The sequence below is a fragment of the Papio anubis genome, chromosome 11 (assembly GCF_008728515.1).
Source record: "Papio anubis isolate 15944 chromosome 11, Panubis1.0, whole genome shotgun sequence".
Taxonomy (NCBI): Eukaryota; Metazoa; Chordata; class Mammalia; order Primates; family Cercopithecidae; genus Papio; species Papio anubis.
The window spans coordinates 38,390,756-38,415,962 of record NC_044986.1 but is presented as its reverse complement, the minus strand read 5'-3'; the positions used below and the strand labels follow the sequence as shown (position 1 = coordinate 38,415,962).

Below are 25,207 nucleotides of genomic sequence, written 5' to 3'. Positions count from 1 at the left end.
TGTGAAGTGTTGATGTTCAGGCCCAGGGACTGGGCAAGCCAGGCCTTGTCGTCCTCACCTTCCTCCTGTCATTCTGGGTGACCCAGAACAGGACAAGACAGGCAGAGCCTGCCTCTTTCCCCCAGGGCTCCACTTTCTAAGTGGTGGACGGTGACAGGACGGTAGTCTCTCATCAGCTATACCTGTAAATCTATCCTGCATCTGAGCCCTTCTCACCTCCCCCACTCCCCCAGGTCCAAGCCGTGCCATGCCTTACCAGCACAGCTGACAAGATGCGTGACTTGTCTCCACTGTCACTGACGGCCCAAGGACAGTCTTATTTTTGACTAGAGGCCAGAGTGATGGCCTCTATTCAAAATATCAGAGCGATGTTTTTCATGCTTTTTAGAGACAGGGACTCACTCTATCACCCAGGCTGGAGTACAGTGGTGCAATCACAGACAACTGTAACCTCGAACTACTGGCCTCAATAGATAAATCCTCCTGCCTCAGCCTCCTGAGTGGCTAGGATTACAGGTGTGCCACCATCCACCACTAATTTTGTCATTATTTTTGTAGAGACAGGGTCTTGCTGTGTTGCCCAGGCTGGTCTCAAAGTCCTGGCCTTAAGTGATCCTCCAGCCTCAGACTCCCAAAGCGCTGGGATTACAGGCATGGGCCAGAGTGTCTGGCCCAGAGTGATATTTTAAACATGAATCAGACTATGTCATGCTGTGGCTCAATGTATTCTCATTTGACTTAGCACAAAATATTTAGTTTTAATACTAAAATATGTTTAATCAAAATAAACTTTTTGGGAGTAAATGTTATCACAGAGGAAAAAGTCCTCATATATGTGTCCCACGCTTCTCCCTCCATACACATACCCTGCCAGCCCTGGCTCACTTTACTGAGACCAGGCTTCCTGTTGTGCCTGGGAAACACTAGCTTCACAGCCTATGCACCTACTGCGCCCTCAGCTTGCAATGTCCTTCCCAGGTGTTGTCATGGCTCCCATGCTTCATCCAGGTCTTTGCTCAAGTGCACTCCTCAGAGAGGCCTTGCTGACCCCGACTCCAAACAGTCCGCTACATCCCCACCATCACTCTTAACTCCCTACCTGCTCTCTCCCCATGGATTCCACTTGCATTCCCTTATTTCTTTGTTGTCTGTCTCCCCCTGGAAAGTAAGCCCCAGGAGGGCAGGGACATGGCCTGTCTTGCTCCCCATCACACTCCCAGGCCTGGCTCAATGCCAGGCACAGGTCACAGTTCTGCAGGCATCAAGCAAGTGAATGTACACTGCAGAGTGGGTCCAGGGCCTCCTTCCTCCTTGCTGCGCTCCCCCTGTTCCTGTAGGCTCACAAAGTCCTCCAGGGCAGCCGGCCTCTGAGGGCTCTGCCAGGGACATGGGCAGCCCCACCTCCTGGCCCCAAATCACCTCCTTCCGCTCAGCCTGAGCTGCTAGGAAGGAAGGCTAGCATGCCCAGTGGAACCAAAGAGCAAATATCAGATGGTGGGGCAATTTATTGATGCAGATGGATAGATTTGTATATAAACAAGTGGTGCTTCCTGAGTAATAAAGCTATAAAGTCTCCAGCCCACCAGGCTGCCTCCCAGCTTTACAGATGCAGGCAGTGGCCAGGAGTGGTTTTATCCAGCAACTCTAACCAGTCTCTCTTTAGGGTTGGAGTCACTGAATTATATCAATTACGCTTACTCATTTCCAGGGTATATGTTTGCCCTGGGTAATTCTCTGCAAGTTACCTTTTCCTCTTCCTCTCTCCCTCTCCTTTCTTCCTTTCTTTTTTCTGAGACAACCTCTGGGGCATGTTCAGTACTCAGGTCCACCGCTAAAGGCAGAGTCAATCACAGCAATCAAGATCCAGGTGTTTCCCTTAGACTCCAACCATGTTCTCACAATAAAGGAAAAGGCACCCAAAGAGTGACATATGCTTTGCGGCTGCCAAAGGTGGTCAGAATTTAAGTAGCAAGATTCATGGGTTGGTCACTCGGGCTGGCTGCATTTGGGGGAGGGAAAGCAGCTATCCCTGCCTGTCCTGCCCACTGCAGCTGCTCTCTGCTTGGCCTCTTCCCCCACCTGCAGGGACCTGTGGGTGCCTCCTAGGGCAGGCAATGGGGCCACCTGGGGGAGTTGTTTTAACCAAGGGTCTTTCTTTGTCTCACTTCCCAGCCCTTTCTTTGAGTTATATGCCTGACTCTTTTAGGAGTCCTGAGTTTGGAACTTGCCCCATAATAAGCATATTACATTATTTTTGGATAAATCTTTTTTCTATTACACTTAGGACTATTTTAAAATTGAGATCAGACTATGGAATGTTCTTGGGAAAGATTTTTCCTCTTCTTTGGTGTATGTTATGTCTGGAAGCCACCAACAGAACACACCGAAAAAATGACAGAACCCAGACCACAAGGCCATCAAATATTCTCCCAGCAAATCACCTTGTGAAGGATTTACGTGATTTTTCTACTCCCACCTGTCAATAATGAGTAATGATTAAAAAAAAATAACTTACCATTTTTCCTCAATAATGATAGTATCTTTACACCATTGGATAATTTATAAAAGACTTTCTATATCTATTACCTTACTTAAGGTATTGATACACCTGAATCAAAAATAACATCCTAAGATCCAAAGTCTAAGTCTTAGACACTAGACTACAAGGTATTGACATGTTACCACAATACCTTTAAAAATGATGACAAAAATATGAAGGAGAAATGGAACAAAAAATTTCTCATTTTGATATTAATAACAGCAATGAGAGAAAGAATATTACAGTGATATGGCTTCAGAAAATATAACACACACCATTCAGTTTCCAGGAGAACAAGTTTTGAGGGTGGAACAGTGAAAATAAACACTTTCTTCTGAACCCACTCTGTACAGTTTTAATAACGAGTTTAGGGCGCGGTGGCTCAAGCCTGTAATCCCAGCACTTTGGGAGGCCGAGGCGGGTGGATCACGAGGTCAGGAGATCGAGACTATCCTGGCTAACATGGTGAAACCCCGTCTCTACTAAAAATACAAAAAACTAGCCGGGCGTGGTGGCGGGCGCCTGTAGTCTCAGCTACTTGGGAGGCTGAGGCGGGAGAATGGCGTGAACCCGGGAGGCGGAGCTTGCAGTGAGCCGAGATCACGCCACTGCACTCCAGCCTGGGAGACACAGCGAGACTCCGTCTCAAAAAAAAAAAAAATAAAAAAATAAAAAAATAACGAGTTTAAGGAAATTCAACTACTTTGGAGTAACAATACATTGCACAAAGTTTCCTAGTTCTTGTTTCTCCCTGGGAGCTGATGTGTATCAGTTTCCTAAATGTTGAATATTTTCTCCCACTATTTTAGGACCTGACCTGAGGGCCCCAGGGTTATTCTAGCCACGCCACTCCCATCCTTGCCGAATCAGGTGGCTGACAGAGCCAGGTGTAGGAGGATCCCAGTGGTCTTTAGAACATAAGAAGAAACTCCCCTTGAGCCCACCTCCCAGAGAAGGATTTTGGAGGCTGAGCCTGCAGACATTATGTGACTCTCACAGCTGCTCCAGCCAAAAGGGCAGCTGGGGTGAGGGTCAGAAGGACAAGGAGGATGGAAAGCAGTATGTCCATGGCTGTGGAGCATGGGTCAGCACAGCAACCCTGGGATGAAAGTCTACTCTATCAGAACCATGAAGTGCCCAGAGTGAGGATATAAGGGGCTTTTTTTTTTTTTTTTTTTTAAACTTGGGCCGTCATCTGTGGCAGCAACTTAATTATCTGTATATAAATCTCAGCAAGGCCAGGCACGGTGGCTCATGCCTGTAATCCCAGAACTTTAGGAGGCCGAGGCAGGCGGATTGCCTGAGCTCAGGAGTTTGAGACCAGCCTGGTCAACACGGTGAAACCCCATCTCTACTAAAATACAAAAAAAAAAAAAAAAAAAAAAACTAGCCGGGCGCTGTGGTGTGCGCCTGTTATCCCAGCTACTCGGGAGGCTGAGGCAGTAAAATCGCTTGAATCTAGGAGGCAGAGGTTGCTAAAACAAGACAGCCATAAGAAAAAAATCCTCACTGCTGATATAACCTTAGTAGGGTCATTTTCTCACATAGTAAGAACATTTTGATACTTTAATAAAACTACCTGTGAGACAAAGATTGGAATAGAAAGGGGGATTACATTAATTATTGAAAGCATCCAGACAGGAGAAGATGGTCTCCTCATAAAAATCCTTTTCCTGTCTGAGAAGATGAGGTAGATATATTTTTCCCTGTTTCACCCAGTACAACCAAAAACCCAGGGCATTATGTATAAAACAACATGAGAAGACTCTGACAGGGCAACAGAAGTCAGACTGGCTAGGGACCCCGCGTCCTGAGGACCATGATGGTGAGCTCCCACGGTGTTTTTGTTTCCTCGGACATCCCAGACATGGAGCTGAGGGCAGCAACCTGGAAAGGGCAATGGGCACAGACAGAAGTCTCAAGAGGAGCCTGCTGTCTCTGACCAAATGGCCAGAGAGGGGCAGCCCAGCAAAACACAATACGTTGAAACAACAACCACTATTCTCCAGCCAAATGCCAGAAAAGGCCAAGTGGGGAGTCCAGACTTCCAGTCTCACCAGGCTATGATGTGGTTCCCCAACTATCACTGGGATAGGCTCAGAGAAAGCCCAATAGGGAGTCCATATTTCATTCTTACCCAGCTGTAATGAAGAAAACCTAGGAGAGAATCAGGACTCTCACCACTGCTCAGCAGTGTCTAGGCTACCACTCACCCATAAGGTGTCAGTGGAGGCCATGTGCGGAGCCAGAACTCCCACCCCATCCAGCAGTAATGAGTGGCCCCAATGACCTCAGGTGTGACACAGGCAGAGTGGGGAAATGAGACTTTCTACCCCCACCTGTCAGTAATGAGGCAGCATCCCCAACCCCCTATCTGAGAGGAAGCCAGTGAAAACAGAAGGTTTTAATGAGATCCAGAATCTAATAACATAATAACAAGAATGTTCAAGAGTCAGTTGAAAAATCACATCTCTCAAAGAATCAGGAAGATATCAAACTGTAAATAAGACAATAAAGAGATGCCAACACCAAGATGACAGAGATGTTGGGATTATCTAACAAAGATGGTAACACAGTCATCATAAAAATGTTTCAATGAACAATTATGAGCACACTTGAAACAAAAAAAGTGAAGTCTCAACAAACAGAAGATATAAAGAATGAAATGGAAATTCTAGAACTGACAAAATAACTGAAATAAAACCACAGTGGACACACTCAGCAGCAGCATGAAGAAGACGAAGGAAAGAATCAGTGAACTGGAAGGTAGAATATTAGAAATTATACAATTTCAGGAACGTAGAAAAATAGAATGGGGAGGAAAAGAAAGAAATGAAGAGCCTCACAAACTTATGGGAATATATAAAAGATCAAAAATTCATGTCAATGGAGTCTTGGAAGAAGAGAAAAAAGGTGGGACTAGAAAAGTATTAGAAGAAATCATGTCTGAAGGTGTCCTAAATTTGGCAAAAGACATAAATAAGTGAAGTGAACAGGAAACAGGATAAACCCAAAAAAATCTACACCAAAACACAGCATAGTAAATTTCTGAAAACTACAACAAAGAAAGAATTTTCAAAGCAGTAAGAGAAAAATGACACCATATCTAGAGGGGAAAACCAATTCAAAGGACAGCAGATTTCTTATCAGAATCCATAAAGAAAAGAAGGAAGTAGCACAATGTTTTCAGCTGCTGAAAGAAAAAAAACTGCCAGCTTAGCATTTTGTATACAGTGGAAATATCCTTCAAGAATGAAGAAGAAATCAAGACATTCTCAGATACAGGGAAACTGACAGCATTTATCTCTAGCAAAGCTACCCTAACAATGTTTAAAGGAAGTTATCTAAATAGACAAAAAAAAGAAAAGAAGGAACCAGCCAGGCACGGTGGCTCACCTGAGGTGAGGAGTTGAAGACCAGCCTGGACAACATGGCAAAAACCTGTCTCTACTAAAAATACAAAAATTAGCTGGGCATGGTGGCAGACGCCTGTTAATTCCAGCTACTCAAGAAGCCGAGGCACGAGAATCACTTGAACCCGGGAGGTGGAGGTGGCAGTAAGCGGAGATCGCACCACGGTACTCCAGCCTGGAGGACAAGAGTGAGACTCTGTCTTTAAAAAAAAAAAAAGGAACCTTGGAATATCGAGAATGAAAAAAGAACCCATAAGCAAAAACATGGGTTTAAAAACTGCTTTCCCTCTTAATATATTCTAATTCTTGTTGACAAGTAAAGCAAAAATTGTAACACTGTCTGATGTGGTTCTAAGTGTATAAAAGGATCTATTTTAACTATATTGTAAGCAGGGGAGGGCAGAGGTTCACAAAGAGAAGCAAAGTTTCAATACTTCTTTGAACTCCTGAAATGATGATACCAGTAAACTGTGATAAGTTATATATATATATATATACAATGTAATACCCAGATAACTACTGAAAAGGTTATACAAACACATAGAATAAAAAACACTACAAATAAAAATGTTATTCTAAAAAAAAAAAAAAAATGATGTCAAATAACCCACAGGAAAGCAGGCAAAAGAAAACAGAGAAATGGAAAACAGAAAACAAAAAATAAAATACCAGACTTAAGCCCTAACATATCAATCATTGCATTAATGTTCATCATCTACACAAACCAACTGAAAGACAGAAACCAACAGGGTAGATACAAAACAGTACATTTTAAAACATGACCCAAACATATGCTATCAACATAAAACTCATTTCCGATATTAATATATAAGCAGGCTAAAAGTAAAAGGGTAGAGAATAATATATCATGCCAGTATTAATCAGAAGAAAACAGGAGTGGTTATATTATTAATAATATCTGATAAGTATACCTCTGAACAAGTAAATTTACCAGAGATGGAAAGGGACAGTATATAATCACAAAAGAGTTAACAACAGCTATAGCAATGCTAAATATGCGTGCATCAAACAACAGAGCTTCAAAATATGTAAAGCAAAAACTGACAGAACTGAAAGGAAAAGAGACACATTCACAATTTTAGCTGAAGAATTCTACACCCCTCTCTTAACAACTGATAGATCAACTAGACAGAAAATCAGAGAGGATACAGAAAAATTCAACAATACTATCATGCCAGGCATGGTGGCTCACGACTATAATCCCAGTACTTTGGGAGGTCAATGCAGGAGGATTGCTTGAGCTCAGAAGTTGGAGACCAGCCTGGGCAACATGGTGAAACCCCGTCTCTACAAAAATTACAAAAAAAATTAACCAGATATAGTGACACATACTTGTGTAGTCTCAGCTACTCAGGAAGCTGGAGTGAGAAGATCACTTGAACCCAGGAGGCAGAGGTTGCAGTGAGACACTGCACTCCAGCCTGGGCAAGAGAGACAGACTGTCTCTAAGTAAGTAAGTAAATAAATAAATAAATCAGAAATGAAAGAGACATTACAGCTGATACCACAGAAGGATAGTAAGAGACTACTATGAACAATTATATATTAACAAATTAGAAAACCTAGAAGAAATGGATAAATTCCCAAAAACACAACCTACCAAGATTGAGTCATAAAAAAAAATTAAAAATTTCTAAACAGACCTATAACTAGTAAGGAGGTTGAATCAGTAATCAAAAACATTCCAACAAAGAAAAGCCCAGAAGCAAATGGCTTCACTCGTGAATTCCATCAAACAATTTTAAAAGAATTAAAACTACTGCTTCTCAAACTCTTCCAAAAAGCTGAAGAGGACAGAATGCTTCCAAACTCATTCTATGAGGCCAGTATTACTCTGATACCAAAACCAGACAAAGATACCACAAACAAACAAAAAAAAACTATAGACTGATATTACTAATGAATATTGATGCAAAAATACTCAACAAAATACTAGCAAACCAAATTCAACAGCATATTAAAAGGATTAAACACCATGACCAAGTGGAATTTATTCCTGTAATGCAAGGATGTTTTAACATATAACAATCAATCAATGTAACACATCACATTAACAGAATGAAGGACAAAAACTACAGTCATCTGAATGCAGAAAAAGCATTTGACAAAATTTAACAAAGTTTCGGCCGGGCGCGGTGGCTCAAGCCTGTAATCCCAGCACTTTGGGAGGCCGAGACGGGTGGATCACGAGGTCAGGAGATCGAGACTATCCTGGCTAACACGGTGAAACCCCGTCTCTACTAAAAAACACAAAAAACTAGCCAGGCGATGTGGCGGACGCCTGTAGTCCCAGCTACTCGGGAGGCTGAGGCAGGAGAATGGCGTGAACCCGGGAGGTGGAGCTTGCAGTGAGCTGAGATCCGGCCACTGCACTCCAGCCTGGGCGACAGAGCGAGACTCCGTCTCAAAAAAAAAAAAAAAAAAAAAAAAAAAAAAATTTAACAAAGTTTCATGATAAAAATACTCAACAAAACAGGAATGGAAGGAAATTACCTCCACATAATAAAGTCCATGTATGAAAAGCCCACACCTAACATCTCACTCAAAATGAAAAACCAAAAGCTTTTCCTCTTAAGATCAGCAGCAAGGCAAGAACGCCAACTTTTACCACCTCTTTTCAACATAGCATTGGAGGTCCTAATCAGAGACCTTACGCAATACAAATAAATAAAAGGCATCCAAATTGGGAAGGAAGAAGTAAAATTGTATCTGTTCAAAGACGTGATGATCAAATACACAGAAAACTCTAAAGATCCCCCCACTACACACACACACACACACACACACACACACACACACACACACACAAACTATTGGAACTAATAAATGAATTCACAGTTGCAAAACACAAAATCAATAAACAAAAAACAGTTGTTTCTGTACACTACCAATGAATAATCCAAAAAGAAAACTAAGAAAACAATCTCATGTGTAATCATCAAAAAGAACAAAATACCTAATAAACTTAACCAAGGAGGTGAAAGACTTGTACACTGAATAGAGTACATTTTAAAATTATGAAACATTTTTAAATGTTTAAAAATATAAAACATTGTTGAAAGAAACCAAAGAATGCACAAATAAACAAAGACATCTCATGTTCATGGACTGGAAGACTTAAGATTGTTAAAATATCTGTACTACCCAAAGCATCTACATCTTCAATGCAATCACTATGAAAACCCTAATGGCATTTTTTACAGATAAAAAAACACCATTGTAAAATTATATAACATCTCCAAGGACCCTAAATAGTCAAAACAACCTTGAGAAGGAAAAGCAAAAATGGAGGCCTCATACATCCTTATTTCAAAACATTTTACAAAGCTACAGTAATCAAAACAGTATGGTACTAGCATAAGACAGATATAGAGACCAATGAAATAGAATAGAGAGCCCATGAATAAACCTTTGGACACACTGTCAAATGATCTTCGACAAGGGTGCCACAGCTACACAATGGTTAAAGAATAATTTCTTCAATGGTGTTGGAAAAACTGGATATTCACATGTAAAAGAATAAAGCTGGACCCTTACCTAACACCACATAAAAAATAATTTGGCCAGGGACCGTGGCTCATGCCTGTAATCCCAGCACTTTGGGAGGCTGAGGCAGGAGATAACTTGAGGTCAGGAGTTCGAGACCAGCCTGGCCAACACAGTGAAACTCCATCTCTACCAAAAACTACAAAAAAATTAGCCGAGAGTGGCAACACAAGCCTATAGTTCTAGATACTCAGGAGGCTGAGACCGAAGAAACACTTGAACCCAGGAGGTAGAGGTTGCAGTGAGCCAAGATCATGCCACTGTACTACAGCCCAGGCAACAGAATGAGACTTCGTCTCAATAATAATAATAATAATTATTCAAAATAGATTAAAGACCTAAACATAAGACCAGATACTATAAATATAAAACTTCTAAAAGAAAACATAGGGGGCCAGGTGCTGTGGCTGACACCTGTAATCCCAGCACTTTGGGAGGCCAAGGTAAGGAGAATCACTTGAGCCCAGGAGTTCGAGACCAGCCTGAGACTCTGTCTCTATTAAAAAATAAAAATAAAGCTTCCTAACACTGAATTTGGCGATGGTTTCTTGAATATGACACAAAAACACAAGCAACAAAAGCAAAAATAAACAAATAGAACTAAAAACTTTAAAACTTCTGCACCACAAAGGAAACAACAGAGTTAAAAGGCAACTTACGAAATAGGAAAAATATTTGCAAAACATACGTATGATAAGGAATTAATATCTAGAATATATTTAAAAATCCTACAACTCAACAACAAAAAAGCAAATAGCTCGATTAAAAACTGATCAAATGATTTGAATAGACATTTAGCCAAAAATGATTAACAAGCATATGAAAAGATATTCAACATCACTAATCATTAAAGAAATGCAAATCAAAACCAAAATGAGATATCACCTCACATCTGTTAAGATGGCCACTATCAAAAAGACATAAAACAAATGTTGGTAAGGATGTGGAGAAATTGGAGCCCTTGCGTATTGATGGTGGGAATGTAAAATGGTATAGCTACTATGAAAACAGTATGGAGATTCCTCAAGAAATTAAAAATTTACCACATGATTCAGCAATCCCACTTTTGATTATATACAAAAGAAATGAAGAAGAATCTCAAAGAGATATTTGCACACCCACATTCATTACAGCATTACTCACAATAGCCAGGAGATGCAAGCAACCTAAACGTCCATAAAAACATGTGTATTAGTGAGTTTTCTTGCTGTAGATAAAGGTATACCCAAGACTGGGCAATTTACAAAGAAAGAGGTTCAATTGAACTTACAGTTCCACATGGCTGGGGCGGCCTCACAATCATGGTGGAAGGAGGAGCAAGTCACATCTTACATGGATGGAGCAGGCAAAGAGAGAGAGAGAGAGCTTGTGCAGGGGAGCTCCTCTTTTTAAAACCATCAGATCTTGTGAGACTTATTTACTATCACGAGAACAACATGGGAAAGATTTGACCCCATGATTCAATTACCTCACACTGCGTCCCTCCCACAACATGTGGAATTCAAGATGGGATCTGGGTGGGGACACAGACAAACCATATCAACATGAATAAAGAAAATGCGAAAAAAAAAAAATGGGATATTATTCAGCCTTTAAAAAAAAAAAAGGAAATCCCGTCATATACTACAACATGGGAAAACCTTGAGGACATTACACTAATTGAAAAAAGACAAATGCATGACTCCAATTATATAAGATATCTAAAGTAATCAAACTCTTAGAAAGTATTACAGTGGTTGCTAGGGGCTTGAGAGATGGAGAAAGGTGAGGTTGTTTTTTAATGGGTATAGAGTTTCAGTTTTGCAGGATAAAAAAGTTCTAGAGATGTGTTTCACAACAATGTACATACAGTAAACATCACAATAGATTTAAAAACGATTAAGATCATAAATTCCATGTGTTTTTTAACACAATAAAAAAAGACAAACTCACAGAACAGAAGAAAAGGAACAAACTATTGATACATAAACCTATTGATACAAAAATCTAAATAAATCTCCAATTATACTGAGTAAAAAGGCTAATCCCAGGTTACATACTGTATGATTCCATTAATATAACATTCTTGAAATAATAAAAATATAAAGAGTAGATGAGTAGGTTGCCAGGGGTTAAGGAGGGTGAGGGGACAGGAGGGAAGTGAGTGTGGCTATAAAAGAGCAACATGAGAAACCTTTGCAGAAATGGAAATGTTCAGTATCTTGAGTGTATTGATATCAATATCCTGGTTTTGTTACTATTGTGTTTTCAGGATGTTGCTACTGAGGGAAATTGGTAAAGGGTATAGGGGATCTCTCTGTATTATTTCCTAAAACTGCAGGTGAATCTACAATTATCTCAAAATAAAAATTTTAATTAATTTTAAGAAGTATTTTCCCCAAATGGTAGAAGTTATGTGCTAACTGGAAATAATGTAGAGGAATACTTGTTTTTTTATGTAGGTGGGGGTAAAGGAGGTAGAAGGACCCAGAAAAATCTTTCCTATCTCATATCGCAAAAAATGAAATGTCCCAGCCTGATTACCCCAATGTTCACGCACAAACACCATTCTGGGAAACCCTATGTAATCATTTTCAGAAGGGAAGCCTGGCCTGTATGCTTCCTAAGTTTTGGTCTTCAAAGGCACACGTGTTGGTCCTGCAATAAGAAACCAGAGAGGTAATTGTGGGCACCAGAAAAAGAGAGAGGAACGTCCACACACCAGAGCCAGTTTTCTGTGGGTGGCAGGCAAGTTTAGCTAGAGGGGCAAGCAGCCTTCATCACAGAGGTGTACTTCTGATTCAGCTCTGAAGAAGCCAGGGTTAATATCATCCTTGTGATATCATTTGAATAGAAAATGATGCATCCCTTTATTTCCAGGGCAGCTGCTTATAAATCTCCCTCATGAGTGTTTGGGGGTAACATCTTACAACACAATTTGGAAGAGCTATTATCTAGGGCCTAGTATGTTGGTTATAGGAGCTCTCCAATCATTCCTTGAAGGGAACACCTTCACCCCATCAGTAAGCTGATTAGCTGTGTGGGCTGGCCAAATTTAATGGGAAAGAAAGAAGTGTACCATAAGCCACAGCAAAGTCTTCTCCATTACATTTGTCTATGTACTTCCACACTTCTGTAGCCCCCAGTTCTCAGAAGTGATGGGGACGGAGTTACTCATGGACACCAAAGTCAGCAATAATTAGCATTTACTGAGCACCTACCAGGGGCCAGGCACTGTGCTGAGTGTTCAGTGCACATCCCATGGCATTGTCTCAACAATCTGGTGGTGAAGAAGTTAGTATTATTTCCACCTTAGATCTCAGGAGACTGAGTTTCAGATATGTTACATGGTTTTCCCAAGGTCACACAGCTAGTAAAAGGCAGAGGTGGAATTCAAGGCTCAGGCCCCTCTATCTTCCAAGCCTTTAGGAAGCATCAGGCAGTATCATATAAACAATGAAATCTGGGCTCTGAATTTTCTGATTTTGACCAGGTCCCCTCAACTCAATTAAAAGAGATCAGAGGAAAGGTGCTAGCTTTCTGCTGAACTGACATTTTCTTCACCCACCTGGTACACAGTAGGCACTTGATAAATGATTATTATGCTGAACTGACCTAGAGGAAAAAGGCCACTGAGGACCTCCCCCTCCACTGTGTGCACTGGGAGGAAGGGAAGCACCTGCCTTACCAGTTGGCAAGGCTATCTCTGTTCTTATCTGACTGGGACACAGCTCTGTAAAGACCTACAAGACAGATAGCCACAGACACACCATGATACCTTCAAGTGTGTAGGACAAAGAAATCCAGGGCAAGCCCCAGAGAATGGATGATGACCTCAGATGCAAAGTATGCAGTGAGCCAATTCTGGAACCTCAGCGAGTTTCACAGACTAAACAGTGGGAGGGAGCGAGCACTTGGGACTTGTGCTGACTGAGCAAGCAAAGTTACCGGGTGACTGCTGAGCTCACAGGAGAATCTTTCTTTGTGGGAATGCACTAGAAATACACCAGCAAGCTGAGACCCCACCCCCCCATACAAGCAGCATGGCCAGTTAGGCAGCTCCTCTGCCTTAGGCTGTTGGTTTTCCCACTGTTTCTGGGTTCATCCTCAAAAAGTGTGGGATGGAACAGAAACGGGACCCCCTCTGCTGAGAAAACCTGCAAAGAGACAAATTTTGATACTCGGAAACTACTGCAGCCGAAGAGTCTGGGCCAGGGGCTAGAGGAAAGGCTTACACAGCCACCTGGTAGTTTCAGACTCAGGGCAGGGAGCATGCAAGGAACGTAAGAGAAGAAGAAAGACATTAATGAAGGAAAAATAGCCAAGGCCATACTAAAAATATTTCCCAGGCACATATTTCTCCCAATGCATAGCAGCTCTTTCAATTAAGGATGTGTCATTTCCTGGGTTATTAAGTCCAGATCATGGAACATTCCACTCTGGGACAGTAAAAGAGGGTCACGTTCTCAGCCTCCCCAGCACCAAAGCAGCTAAAAACAAGGATCACAGCCCCTAGTGTTTCCACCACTCCTGAGCTGCTTGGAAGCTTCCCCTCAGGGTATGTCTGTGGAAAGCCTTTCTCAGGTGTCTCAAATGTCCCCACGGTCACCTGGAAGAGGATCATCATCTCAAGCCAGTAAGCCCTTGCAAGAACCAGAATTTGGGGAAGCAGCAGCACTGGCGGCGACTTTGCCTTGGTTACTATGATAAATGGCCAGTAACCTTTAACATCTTCTAAAGCCAAAGTCACACAGAAAAAAGTCTGCCCTACTAGACTCAAAGAAATGTTAAAAGAAATCTCAGTGTCAGCTGGGCACAGTGGCTCACACCTGCAAGCCCAGCACTTTGGGAGGCTGAGGCAGGCAGATCACCTGAGGTCGGGAGTCTGAGACCAGCCTAATAGACATGGAGAAACCCCATCTCTACTAAAAATACAAAATTATCCGGGCATGGTGGCGCATGCCTGTAATCCCAGCTACTTGGGAGGCTAACGCAGAAGAATCACTTGAACCCAGGTGGCGGAGGTTGCGGGGAGGTGGAGGTTGCGGTGAGCCGAAATCGCTCCATTGCACTCTAGCCTGGGCAACAAGAGTGAAACTCCGTCTCAAAAAAAAAAAAGAAAGAAAGAAAGAAATCTTAGTGTCCTCTCAGTGTCGGGCACAGGGACGCGCATGCCATGGGTTTCCAATGACATCTGTCTCTCTGTGGGGAGGGGAGGGGTGACTATATGCACGGAATGGCCAAGGAGCCCTTGAGAGGTGTTCCAAACATTTAAGTAGTTTGGAACCACTAGTATCTTCACATCTCTCAACCTGCATTTGAAGCCATTGGTTTGCAATTTAATTACCATAAGAGTTGAGCAGGTTCTTGTTAAAGGTGAACTGGGGAGAAACTGAATGGCAAAGCAGGCTTCAGAGGCAATACAAAAATTGAGAATTCCAAGTGGGAAAGGTTCTCAGAGCTCAGGCAAGTTTGGACCACATAGTGTTTTCCACCAAAATTTAAATGTCACCAATACTTAAAAATCAGGAGATTTCCGATAAAAAGAGGCTTTCCAACTTCTGTTTTAATGGAAATAATCAGCAGAAACGAGACCTGCATGTGGCACGCAGCTGGAGCCAAGGAGCAGCGGCCCCTCTGGACCAGGAATGCAGGCTCTAGCTGCCACCCCCACCCCCACCCCTACCTGGCACCCTTGTTTACTCAGAGCTCTGCCTCAGTTCCTCATCCTGCCTGCCACTTTTGGGTATTTGAGTGGGAAATTCCTAACCTAGTCCACCTCCTTTACACCTACGGAGAATTGGCCCCATCTCTAACCCATCCTCAAACCCAGTCCCTTTGCTGGGATTCCCAGTGTTTCTGGATTCATCCTCAAAGAGTCTGAGATGGAGCAGACTGGGCCCCTCTGCTGGGAAGATCCAGGAGACTCCAATAAAGACTCAAAGGGCTTGGTGGCTCATGCCTGTAATCCCGGAACTTTGGGAGTCTGAGGTGGGAGGATCACTTGAGCCCAGGAGTTCGAGACCAGCCTGGGCAACACAGTGAGACCCCAATCTCTACAAAAAAAAAAAATCAAAACTTAGCCAAGTGTGGTGGCACACACCTGTAGTACCAGATACTCAGAAGGCCGAGGCAGGAGGATCACTTGAACCCAGGAGGTTGAGGCTGCAGTGAGCCGTGATCAAACCACTGTACTCCAGCCTGGGTGACAGAGCGAAACTTTGTCTCAAAAAAAAAAAAAAAAAAGACTCAAAGGCAGCTGCAGCCAAATGATCTGTGACAGAAGAGGACATACCTCCTCAGTCCCCAGCAAGGCACTTCCTCAGATACCTCTCTCCTTTCCACCTGCACCCCTACCTCTCCCCCAGTTAAGCCTGCCTCTGTCCCCAGATCAGAACCCATTCTTAAGGACAAGCATTTATATCCTTAGGGACTTTTCTTTTATGACTTCTGGTCCACTCTGGGGGAAAAGCAAATACTGCTTCACCAAAACTGTGCACCATGAAGTATTTCTCCCTTAGTTCAGATGGTGAACACAAGCACAGGCTACTCTAGATTCTCTCAAACACTCCCCGACTATTAATACTGAAGAATTTCTCAAGAAGCAGCAGGCCTGTCAAGGAAGGACTGTGTTCAATTAGAAGATGATGATCACAGAAATCAAAACACAAATAAAAACAGTTCTGGAGGATTCACTGATTTGTTTGTGCTTGACACAATGCTGGGCATTTTACATGTTAATTCTTACTTTTACAGACACCCTATAAAGCAGGAGGTATTGCCTTCTTTGTGTAGATGAAGAAAATGAACACATAAGTGTTCTGCTAATGTAATCATTTTTCTCCCTGGAGTAGTGGCTCTTGCACCTGCCTGGGCAGCCCTGGTCCTGATGTGAAAGCCCCTACCAGGACCAGCTCAGAGGAGGACTACTTACGGTCTGCTGTTCGCTTCCACCCCGCTGGCAGCAGTCTTTGACTCCAGGGCATTGTTGAAGTTGGAGATATTTTCAGAAGAGTAGAGGCCAGCTGGGTTGTTGTACTGGTTTGTGATGACCCTGGCGGTAGTGCTGGAGGCTGGCGAGGCGGTAAAGGGCATGGCACTTCGGTTGTGGGCGCTTCCTATGTGCAGGACCTCCTGCAGGCAGGGATCAGAGGACAAATCAAGGGGGGCATCCAATGCAAACCCCTTGATGGGCAGTGCAGGCTGAGTGCCAGGGAGAGGTGTTCCAGCTGCTAAGATGGCCCTAGTTCAACCCAAACTTTAGCTGAGGGGCACTGATACACCCGCTGAGACACACGGGCAATGACTGGGGAAGTTTCCCACAATGGGCACCTTTGGGAGTTCACATCCTCTGAATCATCTCTGCCTTTTGATTCTTCCTTGAGGCCCAGCAAAGCCTGCCCTCTGGGCACCCTCGGGCCAGACAGCCCTTGATGCTTTGGGCTGTAAGATTGAAGTCAGAGCTAAAACACGCTTTCAGGGCACATACCAAAGGGATTAAAGCACTAGGTGGAGAGAAACATGCAGCCACTTTGGTCAGTGCAAAACAGGAGATGATAAAAGGTGGAGATAAATTCTCCAGAAGTGAGCAGGTTAGACAAGCAAGATAAGAGGGTGTGGTGTCACAGGGGAAGCAGCTGCTGACTAGGCAGAGATGGCCTCAGTCTCCTGCAGAACAAGGGTAAAGGGAATTAAGGATCTATCTATTGTTTCTTCTGGGAGAAAGACAAGGCTAATCAGATAGAAGGTCAGGGGATACCTGTTACAGGGGCGGTACCCAGCAGAGCTGCAGAAAAGGACTTTGAGTTCGTTGTATTCTCATTCCTCTTTCTGTAATTTGAGAAAGTTCCCTCCACCCCCACCCTAGACTTGCTAGGAGTCAGGTGAATAATTACTACAGCTACAACATCTCAGAGCTCCTTTACAAACCCCCAAAACCACTTCTGAAATGAACATTCCTGTTTTCTAAAACTACAACTTTTCTACTTTTTCTTTCCCACCTGCCAGCATCACAGTTTTTCTGATAGCCCAATTAGCAGGGTCTTTTCTATATGGGTGTCTGGATCAACCCATGGCTTCTAGGTGATGCATGCTCTGTGCAGCCTGCTGAACTCAAAATGTGTCTTAGTGTCTGTGTTTTCCAGAAAAATCTTCCTGAACTCTAATCTCTTTCTTAAAACACCCAGGCCCAGAACAGCTGCCCCCAAAAGAGTTTCTGTCATCTGTTGCACTTCCTTTTTTTCTCTTCTTTTTTGTTAAATCTTTAAGTATTTTATGCTTTCTTAAAAAAAAAAATATGAAAACAGGTTTATTGAGTACCTAATTTAAAATAAAATAAAACAAATTGAAAATATTTTTATGTTTAAGATTTCTCTTTTTGGCCAAGCGCGGTGGCTCACACCTGTAATCCCAGCACTTTGGGAGGCCGAGGTGGGCAGATCACCTGAGGTCGGGAGTTCGAGACCAGCCTGACCAATATGGAGAAACCTCATCTCTACTAAAAATACAATATTTAGCCAAGCGTGATGGCGCATATCTGTAATCCCAGCTACTCGGGAGGCTGAGGCAGGAGAATCTCTTGAACCCGGGAGGCGGAGGTTGAGGTGAGCCAAGATTGCACCATTGCACTCCAGCCTGGGCAACAAGAGTAGAACTCTGTCTCAAAAAAAAAAAAAAAGATTTCTTTTTTGGCTGGGTGCAGTGGCTCATGCCTGTAATCCCAACACTTTGGGAGTCCAAAGCAGGAGGATTGCTTGAGCCCAGGAGTTCGAAACCAGTCTGGGCAACATAGTAAGACCCCAGTCCTAAAAAAAAAAGTTAGACAGGCATGATGGTGCATGCCTACAGACCCAGCTACTTGAGAGGGCTGAGGAAGGAGGATAGTGTAAGCCCAGGAGATGGAGGCTGCAGTGTGCCATATCATGCCACTGCACATCAGCCTGGGTAACAGAGCAAGACTCCCATCTCTAAAAACACAAAACAGGCCAGGCACGGTGGCTCATTCCTGTAACTGCAGCACTTTGGGAAGCCAATGCAAGAGGATCACCTGAGGTCAGGAATTCAAGGCCACTCTGGCCAAAACGGTGAAACCTCGTTTCTACTAAAATACAAAAATTAGCTAGGCGTGGTGGCACCTGCCTGTAATCCCAGCTACTCGGAGGCCGAGGCAAGAAAATCACTTGAACTCAGGAGGCGGAGGTTGCAGTGAGCCGAGACTGCGCCACTGCATTCCAGCCTGAGCGACAGAGCAACTCTGTCTCAGAAAAAATAAAAATAAATAATAAAAAATAAAAAACAACACAAAATTTCAGCAGTTATCGAAGAGTAGTTAAGTAAATTTTTTGGCACAGCTACCCAAAGAAATCATATATGGTAATTAAAGGCTGCGGTCATGAAGACAGGAGATTTACAGATTGGTGGCCGGGGACCCTTGCCTACATATGTCGCAGCCAGGATGGTCATGCTTTCTTCTTCTCTCCATCCCCACGGCAATTCCTAGGAGCAGCAGAGGATGCAGAGCCCCAGGGAAGGGTCTTTATTTTTCTGCCTTGGCTCAATTTTTCCCTGCAATTTCCTGTTTGGCCATGAGCAAGGAATACCCCTCTGAGCCCATTTTTCACCTTTAAAATGTAGAAGAAAAAGCCTTCACAAGGATTTGTATGAGTTACCAGAGTGTCAAGTACAGTGCCTGGCTCGTGGCACATATTCATCCAGGGTCTATTCCCTTCTCCCTCCCCAGAAACACATTTCTAATTAGAATGGAAGTCAATGGAAAATTCAGGTTGAAAATTCGGATGATTTCACTTTATAAAGAATCTTTCAAGAATGCATCTGGTTTGTACATAAAAGGAATATCTCTACCCTCATCTGAATACTGACTGGTCTTTCCAGAAAGCAGGCAGATTCAGGGCTTGCCTTTTAGAAGGGATGACATAATTGTTTGGGCTTTGTATTTATCAGTCTCCAAGGAAACTCAATAATGAGGAAATACAAACTAGGTGTGTAACTATGCTGACCTCAGATAAGCTGGGGTGTTGGTTGGCATTACATGAACCAACAGATCTTTTTATTATAGATGAACTCTGCTCTTACTCATTTATCCTCTGCTTTAGAATGGCTGGAAGTAAAAGACTTTGGAAAAATGATGGGTGGGAAGTTTTTCTTACAGTAATAAAGCATTACTGGAATCACAAGAAAAATACTAGGGTTGAAAGTATTTGAGAATTCTTGTAATCTGAAGAGAACTACCTTCAAATGATTAATACAGGTAACTAGTTTATAGATTTAAAATGAAAATTCAAATATACTACAAATGAAAAGTATAACTGAAATTTACATAATTACCTTATTTACATGAAAATGAGGATTTCAGATAGACCAAGTTAAAACGAAATCATTCCTTGTGTGTTATAAAATATGTAAAAATTAAAATTTAACAATTAAAATTTAACATTTATGGTAAATTTAATGAAGTAGCTGAAAACTCCCAAGGAAACTGAAACTAACTGTGGCATGTTTTAAATTAGTTTGCACAACGGCCAGTGTATAGACCAAGTGCCATTTTACAAACTTTTCTGAGAGGAGTTGTAGAGAAGAATATGTTCACGTCAGTTTTGAAATGATGCAAAATGATCCTTAAAATGACTCTTGGGATTTTTAATCATTATTTTTACTATCTTAAAATGGCAAAAAATTTGTGTGACTTCATTTTTGAAATTTTAATGGATTCTATTTGAGAAAATATGACTTATATCGAACCACCCAATTAACACACACTAATATACCAAGTGAGTTCAACGTCATACAAGTTTCTGTTTTATGTATAAAAGATAGCTAGCTATATATTGTATTTTAATTATATCTTAATTCACCATAAACACTAAATAGTATCCCCAATTTCAAAAAATAAATTAAATTTCAAATCTTCAACTTGGGTCAAATGCATAACCATCACAAACCAGTCTAAAATTTTCAAAAGGCATTATCAACATACTAGTTTATCATTACTAATTCATTAATGTATCCAACAGACACATACTTTATGACAAGTAGCATGTTGGGTGTGAGGAATTTTACAAAAGATGTTCTAAGCATCTCTAAGTTTGTCTCTTATTTCAAAAACAATACCCATGCATGCAGATGTGTAGAAGACACACATAAGGCAGAAAGAAATAAAATAATCTATAATCTAACTTCTGAGAGATGTATTCACAAATATGGGATCTTAGGGCAGTCTACTGTCCTGAGAAATTCTGTCTGGGTGACAAATTGTGTACTACATACTGCTTTTTTTATATTAATTGCCACTTTGTTTTAGTAATTTTAAAGTCTCACTAGAAGTTTCACTGTAACAAAAATAGAGATTTCCACTCCATGGCTCACAGAAACATAACAGGGGCATAAGGTGGGGAGAAGCAGGGCTTCCTATTACATATCCCCCGATTTCTTCCAGGCTCTAGGCCTCCAGACCTAAACTTATTTCCATCCCTGTCAGGATTCATTTGTTGCTAAAATCTATAACGAGCTGAATAGCTCCTTGACTTCACTGTGATCCTGCCAACCCTTCCCACGCAGGAAGGCTTCCACCGGCTTCCCTTATCGCCTTCCGACCCCCTGCTTCCAGCCGAGGACACAGCGTCACTGCCCTGGGGTTTTCCAGCCCTTTCCTCCTGCAGTTCCCTTACGGGAAGAACTGAACAAGAGCCAGATACCAGCAGTGACAGTGGAGGGCTCTCCCTGCGGTCTCATCCTCAGGCCTCCAGGGCAGGAAAAACAGGAATGTGCTGAGCAGTGTCAGAAATGGCAAACTGCTGGGTGGTGAGAGTAGCGGCAATGGTGAGCAAGAACTTACCTGGGGTTCAGAGGCTAAATTCATCTTGTATGGATGACGCTTCCCCCCTTCCTCCGTCACCAGAGGAGACCAGACTTTATGTTCAGATCTACAACAGATTAACAAAGCTGCTGTTTCACTCATGCAAAATAAATAATACATACCAAAGACAAACTGGAAAAATGCCCCCTCTTTCCTGGACCAGACTCTGAACTAGCACCCTCCCATCAGCCCTACCTTCCATTTGCCACCAGGTTGATCTTTTAAACACCCCCATCTGATAACATTCATAGCTGATGCCTCCCAACACTTTGAGAGGCCGAGGTGGGTGAATCACTTGAGGTCTGGAGTTCAACATCAGCCCGGCCAACATGGTGAAACCCCATCTCCACTAAAAATACAAAAATTAGCCAGGTGTGGTGGCATTCGCCTGTAATCCCAGCTACTCGGGAGGCTGAGGCAGGAGAATCGCTTAAACCCAGGAGGCAGAGGTTGCAGTGAGCCCAGAGAGTGCTACTGCACTTCAGCCTGAGTGACAGAGCAAGACTCCATCTCAAAAAAGAAAAAAAAAAAAAAGAGAGAGAGAGAAGAATGCCCCTCTTTTGTGCTTATAGACAATTTTCTTTGTACCAATCACAGAGCAATGATTTTACTTTAGTCTCAGTTTTCATTAGTGTAGTTGTTTCCTCTCTTGCAGGTAGAAAATATTTATACTTATCTTTACTTATTTTATTTATTTATTTATTTATTTATTTATTTTTTGAGACAGAGTCTCGCTCTGTCGCCCAGGCTGGAGTGCAATGAATGGCATGATCTCGACTAATTGCACCTCCCAGGCTCAAGCGATTCTCCCACCTCAGCCTCCCGAGTAGCTGGGATTATAGGCACCTGCCATCATCCCTGGCTAATTTTTTTGTATTTTTGTAGAAACAGGGTTTCACCATGTTGGTCAGGCTGGTCTTGAACTCCTGACCTCAGGTGATCCACCCGCCTTGGCCTCCCAAAGTGCTGGGATTACAGGCATGAGCCACCACACCTGGCCATACTTAACTTTATATTTGTCACAATGTATGTGCCAGATATATACAAGATGTCCCTGTTTAACATGTCAGCAAATAAATTTAAAAATCAATTAATCAATCAATGAAAGAATGTCCTGAACTCAGGCTTGAAGGAGAGGATTTGGACTAAGATAGAAACAGAGATGAGAATGAAGGGCAGATGTGCTTTGGAGGGGGTAGTAGTAACACGGTGTACCTCTCATGGGGTAGGTCTCTGAAATGTACAAAATATTTTGAGATACTCCCCCACACTCGATCCACCTGCTAGTCCTGTGCCACAAGGCCAAAAAAAAAAAAAAGCAAAAAACATACTTCACAGATGAGAATGTAAGCAAAGGGTTCATGACAAAGAGCTATGGCAGCTAAGGTTAGTGAAATAACAGATGATCAGAATGAAACACTGAATTTGATGCAGTAGGAAATAGGGAGCCACTGAGGGTTGAACCAAATCACTTCTGAAATCCTGCCTTTGCAGGGCACCTTCCAAGGCTAAACGAAAGAATGGAAATTCTACCCTAATTACAGCTCCCGAGGTACTGTCCTCACTCATCCTTTTATCCCCAGCACTCCCTGCTTGTCATGTACTTAAAGTTACATTCAGCACTCTGCTGCTAATGTGTTGAAGTTTTTCTCTGTTATGGAAATCTCCTGGCATGGTACCCACTGCTCACTGCTCAGTACAGTGCAGTAGGAGCAGCATCCTCCTAAAGGACATTTTTTTTTTTTCTTGAGATAGTTTCGCTCTGTTGCCCAGGCTGGAGTGCAGTGGTGCCATCTCGGCTCACTGCAACCTCCACCTCCTGGGTTCAAGTGATTCTCCTGCCTCAGCCACCCAAGTAGCTGGAACTACAGGTGCCTGCCACCACGCCCTGCTAATTTTCTAATTTTTAGTGGAGATACGGTTTCACTGTGTTGACCAGGCTGGTCTCAAACTCCAGACCTCAAGTGATTTGCCTGCCTTGGCCTCCCAAAGTGCTGGAATTACAGGCAGAGCCACCGCACCTGGCCAGGACATTTTACTTACTCAAAATTTTGGTTAGTTAAGTTGAATCAAATGAAAATGTAGATATCTTACTGAAAGAAGCCCACATCATAAGAAGCACTGTGAAAATTAGAGGGGGGCCGGGCATGGTGGCTCACATCTGTAATTCTAGCACTTTGGGAGGCCAAGTCAGGTGGATCACCTGAGGTCAGGAGTTTGAGGCCAGCCTGGCCAACATGGTGAAACCCCATCTCTACAAAAAATACAAAAATTAGCTGGCTGTGGTGGTGCAAATCTGTAATCCCAGCTACACAGCACTGAGCTAGAAGGTCTGGGGGATTCTGAGATAGGAAAGACAGTCCCTGCCCACAAACAGCTTCTACTCAATCAGAAATGAACAAGACGTTTCCATAGGCTTCACCTGGCGACAGTGAGAGTCATGTTGTCTGTGCAGCCTTTGATTCTGTTCTGAGCTTCCAAGTGCGTCATATTGCTAGTATTTTCCCCATCAATGGCTGTGATTACATCTCCGATACATAAATTAGCTAGAGCCGCCTTGCTTCCAGGAGTGACCTAGAAAAAAGGGGAGAGTAGGCTAGTTACTATTTGTCTCCAACCACTAAGTTATCACCAAGTTAAGTATTCACTGATATGGAGCAAAGCCCTGAAAAACAAAACAGGGCTGAAATCATAAGCTTAAATAACAACAATCATTTATATTATGTTATCATTGACAAAGAGTGCTTTTCTAATATGATCTCATTGTATCCTTATAGCAACCTCGTGAGAAAGGAGGACAAATAGCAGTCCCCATTTCCAAGACAAGGAACTGAGGCTTAGAAAGACCTATGGCTTACCCAGGATCACCCAAGTAGTATATTATTATATTACTAGTCCTCCAATTAGTGTATTACTGAGCCAGGACACAAACCCTGAACAGATCTGATGTCCTTCCCACTGAACCATGTTTGCTTCCTTAAAATTAGTTAACAATTACATTAAAAAAAAAAACACACATTTAGAGAACATTATATACTATAACACCGTTTCTTTAAAAATCTTAATGTTATATATACAAAAGAAAGTAGAAACACTGCACACTAAATTGTTCACAGTTATACAGTTTTGCAATGTTTTTTACAATAATACTGAATTACTTTTTAATTTAAAAAATTATTGGCCAGGCATGGTGGCTCACGCCTGTAATCCCCAGCACTTTGGGAGGCCAAGGCAGGTGGATCACCTGAGGTCAGGAGCTCAAGACCAGCCTGACCAACATGGTGAAACCCTGTCTCTACCAAAAACACAAAAAAATTAGCCAGGTGTGATCTTAGCTACTCAGGAAGCTGAGGCAGGAGGATTGCTTGAACCCGGAAGGTGGAGGTTGCAGTGAGCCAAGATCACGCCTCTGTACTCCAGCATGGGCAACAGAGTGAGATTTTGTCTCAAAAAATAATAATAAAATAAAAATAAAAAAATAAAAAATTGTTAAAAGCAATCAAGGATATCCTAAAGTATGGTAGTATAGGTTTATACTGGTTTAATCTCCCAAAATGACCAGGGTCATTCCATATAGGCAGCTGGTTTTCTGCAGACTGATGCTTCTAAAATCAGTGGTTCCAAATTGACAGATCACTGATGCTTGGGGGAAGCCAATCAATTACTGCAATAGGTCCTTAAATTCACCTGCCTACAGAGCAATACACGCGGACTCAATACATACCACATCTCCTACACTGATGGACAACTATTTTTCAAGTGAATATAGATGCTATTAAAATGAACAAGATCCAAACTCATTTTGAAATAGTACTCACCTCAGAGTACTATTTCTAA

The 25,207-nt window shown here is 42.4% G+C and overlaps 1 protein-coding gene across 1 annotated transcript in view; it reads right to left on the bottom strand.

The window, feature by feature from the left end:
* Positions 1-25,207, bottom strand: part of PDLIM1 (PDZ and LIM domain 1) — a 54,066-nt gene that overhangs the window by 10,389 nt on the left and 18,470 nt on the right. The window contains exons 2-4 of the mRNA XM_003904034.4: positions 23,793-23,944; positions 21,350-21,437; positions 16,433-16,632 (exon numbers count right to left, since the gene is read on the bottom strand). Coding sequence (XP_003904083.1) covers positions 16,433-16,632; positions 21,350-21,437; positions 23,793-23,944 — 440 coding nt within the window. The remainder of the gene's footprint in view (positions 1-16,432; positions 16,633-21,349; positions 21,438-23,792; positions 23,945-25,207) is intronic.